This window comes from Leptosomus discolor, chromosome 6 (assembly GCF_034619465.1).
Source record: "Leptosomus discolor isolate bLepDis1 chromosome 6, bLepDis1.hap2, whole genome shotgun sequence".
In the NCBI taxonomy this organism is placed as follows: Eukaryota; Metazoa; Chordata; class Aves; order Leptosomiformes; family Leptosomidae; genus Leptosomus; species Leptosomus discolor.
This window is the reverse complement of record NC_141396.1, coordinates 34,263,308-34,274,822: the sequence shown is the minus strand read 5'-3', so window position 1 is coordinate 34,274,822 and position 11,515 is coordinate 34,263,308. Positions and strand designations below refer to the sequence as shown.

Sequence of the window (11,515 nt, the reverse complement as noted above, 5' to 3'; positions counted from 1 at the left end):
ATTCCTTTTGAGTTTGGAACTTTTTTATAATGTCTGACAAGGTATGGAAATGCTCTCCGGTGCAAGGCGGCACCCATTCCAGAAAGATTTCCTCTGAAATAAAAAAGAACTCTTCTGGGGAGCACTGTAAAAGTGCAAATTCTTCATTTATGTGTTTTTAATATAGTGGAAATAGAGAAGTGTAAGAAATTATGTTTGTTTTAAAGCTTAGGAAGTAATTTAATCTGAAATAAAATACACATTATTAATGAATAACTACAGTGAAAATTGTGTAATTACATGTTAATTAAATTCTCTCCTTATTCTATCTGCAGTGCCTCAAAATGACGTTTTCTCTCTATGTATATCTCCCTCTAGCAAAATTTCCTGGAGAAAAAAAATATGGTGTAAAGCAGAAACTGTTAAATATTTCACAACTGGAAAAAGGAAAGAGAACAAAACTACAGCAATTTCTTTTTTTTTTTTTTTTTTTTTTAAAAAAAAAATTAGGACTTCTATTCAGAAAAAAACTGAACTTCAACATGCTTTAATTACATATGCCTCTGTTTATAATCTTCTACTTAAGTCTAAACTAAATAACAACACTGGCAGAACACAGTAACTTTGAGGAACAGGGACGAACTATTTCTAGGTAAATATTAACAGAACCATTTTCTTTTATATAAACAATTACATTCAGGCAGGGAGCCAGTCTTCTGTGTGTGTTACCCCCTACTCCCCAGCTTCTGTAAAATTCAACATCACCTCTCTTATCTGGCTATTTAGGACTTTTGAATTTTTCCGTTCTCAAAGTATAAGCTTCTTCTTGCATTTGCAGCTTTTCATTTATCTCTGCCTGTGAAGAAAATCAGAAGAAAAGAGTGGTTATGATGGAGCTATCTTAGGCTGCACATTGTCTTTGTGGTTTTGACACACTGTAGTGCAGCAAGACAGACATTACCCTACACACCTTCCTGTTTTGCAGACATAACGGTGTTTCAGCCTGTATGTAGATGATAACACTTTATCATGTGACTGTGTGCAATTCCGATGTATGGAATGACTGCCGTGGACAGGAAGTGATGTGGGACAGCCATTTCTCACGTAACCTTGTCTGGGCAGATAGGCCAATTTGCCTGTATTCTCAGACAGCCCTTGCCAATAAACAGCAAATCAGAAAAAATGCTTTGGGATTTGGTTGTTGCCACTGTTTTCCTTCGCTGCAGATGTTCGTTCTCTAGTGTAATATATTTTATTGAAACATCGCTGGAATTAGAAAGCGTTACTGAAAATGAACGATAAAAAAACATATTTCTGTGATGTTGCTTGTCTTTCTTAATTACAAACACATTTACGAATGTGTATCTCATTCTGGAAATCCAGGCTGCTGTAGACATTGAGTGTTTAATTTACAACATAACGTTTGTGGGGAAGGTGTGAGGGTTGCGACATACTTTAGTGAAATCTTTGGCAGTGATAATGAGTAGCAATCTTTAATTGTATAGCATTTGGTAATGTGGGATCACTGGAAAAAAGGCCACAAATACTGGGGTTTTATTGGGAATTTATGCATATTTCTCAATATCAGCACTCATCACTGCAAAATACATGAGAAATGGAAGGGGTACAACAACTGTCTTTCCAAGAGTCACAAAGTTTGATTTGAACAACTGGAAGAGGCTCAAAGATCCTTTTACAGACTCCCCATAAACTGTTCCAAAACTTAGAGGTATGTTCTTAACGGACTTAATGTAATTTTGGTGAAGTGAATGGATTTGGCCCAGAAAAGCTTGCAGTGATTTGCCATTTTAGGAACTTTTTGGCTTGCCAGGTGTAGAAATCCCTACTAGTGCTATACTGCAACCTATCAATGGATAACCACAGCTAGAATGTTTCCAAAGTTCTCAGTAGCTCAGATCAACATCAAAAAGCTGGAATTTCTATCTCAACTTTGTATCTTTGGAGATGGCCTTCACCATATTCAATCCATCCTCACGTATCAACAAGTATGTCCCTATCCCTTTACATTATGTATATACTGAGTTACTTTGCTGTGGAACACTGATCCTCCAGGCTAATCCTCTCCCAGCCACCCCAGCCACCTTTTCTTCTCCAGTTTTCACATCCCTCTGTCTTTGATTCTGCCTCCAGTGAAAATCAGCTGCCACAATACTTCACTATGGCTGCTGTTGCGACCACTGAGTGTCAGCAGTGATTTCAGACTAAAAGTTATTTCCTAGGCTCAATTAAAGCAACAGCTGCCTATGTTCCCTGGAGACATAATGCAGATTGTGAAATCACAGTTCGCACATAAGAACAAAATGGTATGAGTCTGACCATGTATCAGGTAAAAATTTAATGATAAGATTACCTCAGAGGTCAAGACACTGAGAAAGCAGGTGAAAAAGATACATTGGTGGAAGACTTTTAAAAACTAAAAGGAAATTATTTTCTGTGTATATAACCAGAGTTGCAAAAGAAAGAAAAAAAACCCCGCCCAATTTTTCTCATCTGTGCAGTTTTTGTGAAGAAAAAAAGCTCTGAGCACTGATGCTAATGAAATCAAGGTCAAAGGAAAAACAGGCATTTCATTTTTTCTGTAGGTAGTAACAGGAATAAGACAACATACACCTGTTTCTGAAGACGTTAAAATGGCATATGAAATCAAATAGATAGATCTAATGATGGCATCATTATTCTAATTTATATTCCCCATTTACACATAATCTATGTAAAGCAGTTTATCAGTATCACGCTATTTTGAGGTAACACTAGATATTTAAAAAACTGCTTCTTGGTCAACAGTGTCCAATGTGCTCTATCTAAAGACTAAAGTGCCTAATGCCACCTGGTTGTTGCAAGTAAGATCAAATTCCACCAGTTCCTCGATAGAAGTGAGTTCTAGCTGGTTTGCTTTCAAGAATTCCATATGCTTGAGGGAGCAGTTTACAAAATAACAAGGATCTACTCTGCTGGCTTTCCACACGTTTCAATTTACAGACCTCCCGGCAGAGAAGCAGATCACCCTACAACAAATTTAAGCCCACTGACAATAGCTTCCTGCCCTTTCATGAACCCCATAGAAAGAACTCATGGACTCCTCTGAGTTTGCAGACCACATACTGAAACCTGATTTTTTCTATTAAGGCAGCTCTTGTATAGTTATGCACCTACCAAATGAAGTCTAGAATTGGCATAAATGTGTTATTTCTTATACAGATTGAAGGATGTGTAACATAGATGCATCTAACAATTAATACTAAGCACATATTGCATAGGCTCCATCACAGCAGCAGCTGATCCTGAAGGCCTGAAAAGGAATTGTATCACTGACATCACCGAGAGCAGGATTTGGCCCGTGTTTCCTAACACATAGTAATGCTGAAGATATATGTTGTTATATTACTGAATATTTTTTATCCCATCACATGTAAGCTGACTAAACTAGGAGTTATTTATAGATACTAATTCACATTTTTACAGCATATGGATGTTGTTTTTGCCAGCTTTAGCATGAATACAGTTTATATTCATTAAGACTGAGCTAGCTAATCAACCATAGACAGAACTAGTGAATAGCTTTCTAGTAATAGTACCTCAAGGTTGCCAATAATTTCATTTGGGAATTCACCCACTGCAGACTTCCACAGCATCTGCCTCTGGACAGGGCTCTTTCAGGTGACCCTCTTGATCAGACCCCTAGCAGCAACCACCCACAAGAAATGTGTGCTAGAACATACTCCTGCTCTCTACAAGACGAAACAGTGTCAAACCCAAAGACATGGAACAATAGATGAAGCCTGCTTTTGAGAACTCCTGCTCCAACAGAGACCACCAGTGTCTCTTTCACTGCCCAGGCCAGGCAGGTCCTGAGGTTATGAATTTGCATGGGGCTAGAGCCCAGAGGTGCTGACTTGAATAAATGTCCTCTGCTGACTGATTAATGATTAAAAGTAATTTCATTCAATCTTAGAAGAGAATGCATGCTATATTCTGGAGAATAGATGTCATTAGTGGTTGGGCTGCAACGGGAATAAATGAAGTAGGAGACGCATAGAAAAATAGCTTTAAAAAACAAAAAAGGAACAAAACTGTCTACCTTAGATTCTGTCTCTGCAGCTGTTGGTGATATTATGAATGACGAATAGGTATCCGAAGGCACGTGTTCTTCCAGCAGAGCAGGGAAGAGGGAAACTGCAGGTTGGGCAAGTTCAATCACATACTCGCAGTATAAAAAGAAAAAAAAAGTAATTCAAGTTTAATTACTACTCAGAGGTTTATTGCAGATTTTTTAAAATGGAAATGAAATGTCTGGCAAACAACAAAAAACCAATACCTTTTTTCCAGGTGCTCAGAAAGCATGCTGGAAAGCATTCCGAAAACGATTAGAGATCAGCTTTAATTTCTAGCTGCATCTCAAGGGGCCCTCTTTATAATACTCTGAAAGAACAGATGATTTTCATAATTTCATAACACTACAGCTTCTTACTCATGTGAGCAATTAAGTTTAGAAAACACAGTGCTTAGGTAACGTGCAGCCTTCCCAATGCAAATTTGTTACTTCTGATCAGGGATCTTGTGGCATGTTAGAATTAAGGGGCCCATCTGACCACTAGGGTGTTCTGTCACAGGAGGCAGCTGGAGTGAAGTTGTAGTGACACTGCATCACAGAAGGCCCTAAGAAAAATATTTTAATATGTGACTGTAATTTAAGAGTAGCTAACCATCCAAGTTTTGCTGCTTCATCAACTTGCTCCTATTTCTCTTTCCTGTGAACATGGTAACCTCACTGGTATTCTTCTGGCATGTGAACTGTGGCTTCAGGAACGCTCTGACAAGGAAATGGCTTCGTACCCCGCAGAGCAGATGGATGCAGCACTTGGTCCATGCTTGGGCTCTTGTGAGTGATGCAGAAGGCAGCTCTGAGTCCTCTCAAGGCACAAGGTTTTGTGCTGTTTTTTTAAAAAACAGATGACAGAACATACATGCCAAATAGGGTGACGAAAGGCATTTTTGAACAAGCAAGGAACAGGTATAATATTAAAATGGTATGTTTGGGGCCTCTACAAAGGGAAGTGCCCACTGAGAATACCAGGCAGATGTTCCAGTTCCGAGTCAGCTATTACAAACATGATTTTGTTTGGATGGTATAAGTCAACTACATTAATTCACATCAGGGTAATTGCAGCTCCCATAAATTAATTTCCTCATACCTTTGAAATCATTGCAAGGTTGGTATTTGGTTATTTAGTGACTTGCTACAGTTAAACATTCTGAAAGTATGAAAGGTTCTGTACATTTGCAAAAGTGATAGCAAAACCTGGAAATAAAGAGTGAGACCTAGCCACTGCACATTATTGCATTAAAAGTTCTTCTGTAGTCCTAAAAGCTTGTCAGAAGTTATGTTTGGTCTCCTTCGTTATCTGCAAGATTCCCTGTCATGTGTGACCTCACTAAAAAAGGCAGACAGTATTTAGCCCATGTTTGTAAGAACACAAAAGGCTGACAGAGAGATTTCCAGAATTTAAGTGAGGAGAAAACCAGGTTTTAGAGAAGCCTTTTCCTGTATCACTTGTGACTCAGATTTTACAGTACTGTGCTACTGCCTACAGACTCACAAAAGCAATAGTCGGAAAGTTTAGTTTTTGCATCAAAATGAGAAAGCCTTAAGTTGAGCTAAATGTTATTCTTTCTAAAATAAAAAGCTTTGTTTTCAAATTCTATTTTTTTTTTTAAGCTAGAGCTCTCTTAATTTAGCAAATATTTCCATTTTCTCTGATTTCTTACTGTATATTTTCTTATTTAAAAATATTATCTGAATTGGATGCGATTTCACAATTACTTTCTGCTTCCTTAAAATAACATGTTTTGGTTAGTTAGTTAACTATTCACTGAAAATATTTTCTTTATTTAGGTTAAATCATTATTCCCTTTATTCCCTCCAGTCCAAATTTCACAAAATGAAATAATGTAAAAAACTAGGCCAGGTTTTTAAAATAAATTCCTGGCTGATCAAATATATTTTTGTAGCATGGATAAGATTTTCAGAGGTTCTGTTTCAGAATAATATTTTTACTTCGCTGCGTCCTTTTAAAGAGAGTCATTCTTTACTCATCTGTTCCATGTCTAATAATAACCCTTGGATCATTAAGAAATAACTAAATTATAGCAGAACTAGTCTCTTTAACGAGCCATAATAGGCTCAACGTTCAGCCAAAAGTTTTTTTAAAAAGACTGCGAAACTTCAATGTAGAATACGAAGTATTTTGTTTAGTAATAATAAGTTTACGAGCAGTACTACAGTTTACAGCCAAAGTATAGTGACCTAAAAATGCCATTCTGCATTGCTCCTTCCTATACATTGTGTCCTTAACAAGTCCACGGGAAAATTAGAACGAATGTATTGTGGCGAGAGCCCGAAGCCAACAAACGTGTTTAAATGAATCTTTCTGATGCAATACTTTCCTTTAAAAAATACAATTAAGTCTTTGTATTCCCTTTGAACAAAACTTCATGTTTAATAGCACCAATGGCTCTATAGTAAAATCTATTTAAAAACAGAGAAGGAGACACAGTAAGTTTTATACAGTCACAGTGGCTTTAAAAAATGCTGCTAGTTTCTGAAGTCTGAGTAAATTTATGGTGAATTACTTCCACTGACCTACATTAAAAAATTCATCTTCCTTTTTTTAATTCCTGAAGATTTGTCATTATGTGAGCATTATTCACTATGACAAAGAGGTATTACTTAAAGTGTCCTCTTGAATCAATATAAATATTGAAATGTGAGAAACAGTTTGGCAAGATGATAATGCCTTAAAAATAATTGGCAATATTTTCCTGCACATTGCGGTCCAATGGGCCCATGAGAATTCAAACATAAAGAAATCGTAAGGCAGTTGCACACATGTAGATGGCGTATCAGTGTCAGCTGCAGATAAGAGACTGGAGAGTGCAGAAGTTAAATGCAATATTCTCACTAATTCCTAGGTGCAGTGGCGTGCCAAAAGGCCACTTGAATCTGGACAAGTTAGAGCAGGCTAGAGGCTGCTCTAACATTCAGCAGAAGCTAATGTGGGAAATATTCAGTGGCACCTTCACTTTCCCACCCCAGCTGCATCAAGCCTCAGCATAGTCACAGCTGAGGACTGTAGCTGGTGTTCAAACATTGCTCCCAATGTACAGCCCCGTGCTACAATTTTTCTCAGGAATTATTTCTAGTAAAAGTGTACATAAAGAGATGTAAGTATAAAAAGTGTCATGTTGTTCTGTACATAAACCCACAGACTTTTCTTGTTGCTGAGAGCTAGCAAATTACCTTCTTACAAATGTAGGGAGAGCAAAGACAATAAAATAGAATACAGGAAAATTTCTAAAACAGAATAATGTCAGGGAAGAAGATTGGTAAAGCGTTCTAATAAATGAGTTTCACAGATGTGGTAGTTATTATAAAATTAGCTTTGCATAACTTAGCGATATACTATTACATTTTCCCCCAGATGTTATCAGTTACTTAAATTAATTTTGCTTAAGTTACTATTATTGCAGATTTTATCCACACTGCATTTTATTATTTAAGTTTCTGTGGCATAAAACAAGCCCTGGCTGATATCATTACTTTTAATAATATATGTAAGAGGCTTTAGTATTATACAAATGGCTGCTGGGTATATCTTAATAGTCATAGCACAGAACGTCTGCCCTCAAAATATTATGTAGATTAAAACCAGCTATTTACTTACACTCTAATTCAGGTTATTGGAAAGGTTTGCAGTATTTATGTATGTGGTATGAAGGGAAACAATCTACTCAGGGAATAAATATCAGAGTCTGGAAATTAGCAAAGCTAAGGTCAAGGTCAGTTCGGATTTACCAACATACATGCTGAAAATTAGAATTTATAGTTTACGATTACTTACTTCATAAATAAGAAAAGAGACTGAGGGAGTGGTGTATTTGCCTCTTTAATACAAGGCTTTTATATCATAGAAACATTTTAAAACCACCTTTTCAGCTTAATATTATCTGTAATTCTGTACTCCTCTCCACAGAGCCTTAACATAAACTCTCTGTAGCTAATCTTACCAAACATAGGAACATAGTTATTTATAAGGATTGGAAAAAATATCCCACGTTCAGCATGGACCATCTCTAAAGCTTTGTAACATCCTTCAAAGGCTTTCAATGGCCTTTCAATGGTTACGAATTTGATTTTGTATGAACGACAGATGCATTTAAAAATGGGTGTTCTTTGTGTGTTATTCTCTATATCCATATAATCTGTGTCGTTTCTAACTGTATGCCATAGGACCTTATGGTACTAGAGACCTGCACACACTTCTTTCATATATATGTGAGATTTGCTATAAAACAAAATATTTAATACAGGATTTACATTAGTTTACCATTCATGCTAAGCATGCCTAGCTGCACACCTACAAATGTGCTGAATTTCAGTTGCTGGAGTAAAAGGCATTTACAAGATATGGTTTGTAAGCTACCTGTATTTCATGTGGTTGAATTTGAACGAATAAATAATGGACAGAGATGCACTGTCTCATACTGACTCAAACCAGCCTGCCTCTTTTTTTCCCCCTCTTTAACCTGCCAGCATATGCAAACACAAGTTCACCCTACCTGCCTTCTGAGGCATCACCCACCAGTGTTCCCACAGGAGGTTTCTGGGCGGCTGCTGATAGCTCTCCAAACACATTTGCCATCCTATTGTGCAGTGATAGTATACACAAGGTCCAAAGGACCGAAGGATATTACGAAGCACTCAAAAACTTAATCCAGATATATGATCTGTGCAGTGTGACTAAGATGGCAGAGCTTCCTTCTGAACGCCTTCACTGTACATTTATTTTTTTTAATATTTAAAGCAGAATTAAGATCAATGAGGGACTAAACTTGGCCTCTGAACTATGTTCCCCAGTTGCTAATGATGCACATGGAAATTCTGTGCGAATGTTCCTGGGCAGGAGTTTTCAAACCACTATTCCTTAAATGAGATAAAAGTTCACTAAGTCAAAGGTATACTTTATGCTCTTTTTCACGCATTTCAGAATTCAAGTTAATACTTTTTAAAGAGTTTTCCATGTTTCTGAGCTGAGATGTGAATCAACTTTGTTGACAATACACCAGTAATGAATCTAGTCCAAAATAGCTATTTGGTGCCTACATTGGCAAAACAGGATCTACTCCTCCTCCCAGGAAGCTGTAAATCAGTCAGTGACATCTGGCCTCAAGGACATCAGAGTCATCTGAAATGTGGTAATTTATATTAATGAACATCAATATTAATTTTTAAATAAAAAGAATTTGCTACTGCCATTATGTTTACATACGGAATATTATTTATAGCTTATGTTCCTCCTTTCGTACATTTTATCCATAAATTATCGTAAGGAAATACACTGTCACAGTTATAAATATTTTTCCTTGGAGTTAAAGATTTTACATATCCTCTTACTGTTTTCAGCAACTATGAGGGCAATAACCAGGATTTTCTTGCTATTCCAGGAACTGCTGCCAATTTTAATGCTCAACTGAGTAGAAAAATGTGCTTCTACAAAACAACCAAAGCCTTCCTTCTCTAGGGATATCTTAATGCAGAATATCCTTAATACCTAGGTTCTGTAAGAACATCCTAACATACCAGAAAAAAATAATACTGATTTTACTGGGCTGCAGTCATCTACTTTTGATTTTACCAAGCATCCAATTATTACTGTCAATTCACAGATTATTTAGAAAGACAAAGTAAGAGATATAAAAAAACCATATCCCCATGAAAGCTGGCTTTTATGCTGAGGACACACCACTAAATGATTCACCTTGGAATGGTCACTCTAAATTCACGTTGTGTTTAGCATTGCCAAATCTCCTAGAGTTACGGGATTACAAGAGAACCTCAGCTTTCCTTTAAAAATAAAGTTTGTGTCTAGCTCTCACGGTTGTAGAGGAAAACTGGACACACAAATCTTGAAAGCTCAAAAACTAGACTGCAAGCAAAAGGAACCAAACAAGAAATATTTTTAAGCAACTCTGTCTCAACATTTTAAATGCTTAGAGTTAACAAAACCCTTTTAAAAACAATGCATACAGATTTTGAGGAGGGATGAAGGATTTTTTTTTTTAGTACCTGAAAGTACAACTCCTGCATGTCAGGACTCTTCAAAGTGCCAACCCCCTCTTTCCACTTCCAGGGCACCCAGCAAACAAGCAAAGGGCAGGCAGCTCCTCTTCTGGCTGTACAGTTATACTCAACAGGGATCCAAAGGCATTAAAAAAAAAAAAACAAAACCACAAGAACCTTTCCCACACTAACCACCCAGCTGGACCTGCAAATATTAAAAAAAAAAGTAAGACTTTTTTTTTTTATTAGTTCCGTGATCACATTAGAAAACCATAAAAGTAGGTTCTGTGGAACCCAGTGCACAACAGGCAGTCTAATATTTTGGTACCATACATCTTATCAGTCCAGAGCGTTACATTTCCTTGTTGTACATCTCTTTTTCCAAATCATTTAATCAGGAAAGATCTGATATGAATGCTGAAAACATTACGATAAAAATGTGAAAGCATACTTGGCGAGGTGCGTTTTGGTACCTCCTTCTGGGAGAAGGCTTCATACATTTTATGAAGACTTGCTGCAGTCCCATAGTCTCAGAAAATCAATTTCCATGAGAGCATGTGCCTTTGGCAACAAAATGGCCTATAAGAATTAAATTGCTTAGGGGGATGGTATTCATTCCACCTGCTTTAGGGGCTTTGTCAACCCTCTAAACCCCTCCTTGTAGCAAGTGCAAAGACGTCTGCATCTCCTGAGAGACAGTCAGAGCAACTAAGATAAACTAAGAACCTAACAATCGCTCAATATACCTGCCCTGGACCACAGCGAGCACAGCCTGTTACCCTCCCATTGACTATACAGGGAACTAAGAAAGCTGGATTCCTCACTTAGGCTCCCCAGTTTTCCTGGTGCTGGGAAATATGAAATATTCCCTTTTTTTATCCAAAGGACCACTGTAGAAACTCAGCGGGGATTAACAGCACCACGAGTTCCTCCTGCAGCCCTAAGCGCATATGGTAAAAGTCAGGTGGCTGTTGGCACTATCCTAGGCTGTATTTTCCAGGTGTTGTACCTGAGACGCAGCAATATCTCACCAGCTATTACTGTTCCACAGGGCTTTAGGTCAGCCCTAAGACTGCCAAAAAAATGCTAAGGTAGACATGCCTATCTCCAGCACGTATGTCTGTCTCTGGCCTGTCTCACTCTCTGTATGCATCAGTTAGAGCAGGCATGTGTCTAGTGAGCTGCGTGTTACCCCACCAGATTTCTCTTAGTTCACTAAGTACATTCTTCAGTCTTCATCTAAACACCAGTACAACATACATGAAAGAAAGGCACCAAGAAGATTCCTGCAAAACTAGGAGAACTTTAGGGGAAAGTTTTGAAACCAAAGGGGTTCAAGAAGTGATCGGGAGCTCCTGCTGAGAACGCCTGACAGCAGAAAAATAATTTTTTGCTGTT

General features: G+C 37.5%; 1 protein-coding gene across 1 annotated transcript in view; it reads right to left on the bottom strand.

Annotated features, from left to right (window-relative positions):
• Positions 1-757: 757 nt before the first annotated feature.
• CABCOCO1 (ciliary associated calcium binding coiled-coil 1) overlaps positions 758-11,515 on the bottom strand; it is a 52,482-nt gene continuing 41,724 nt past the window's right edge. The window contains exons 6-8 of the mRNA XM_086467306.1: positions 4,079-4,201; positions 3,576-3,632; positions 758-835 (exon numbers count right to left, since the gene is read on the bottom strand). Of these exons, the coding sequence (XP_086323432.1) occupies positions 758-835; positions 3,576-3,632; positions 4,079-4,201 (258 nt within the window). The remainder of the gene's footprint in view (positions 836-3,575; positions 3,633-4,078; positions 4,202-11,515) is intronic.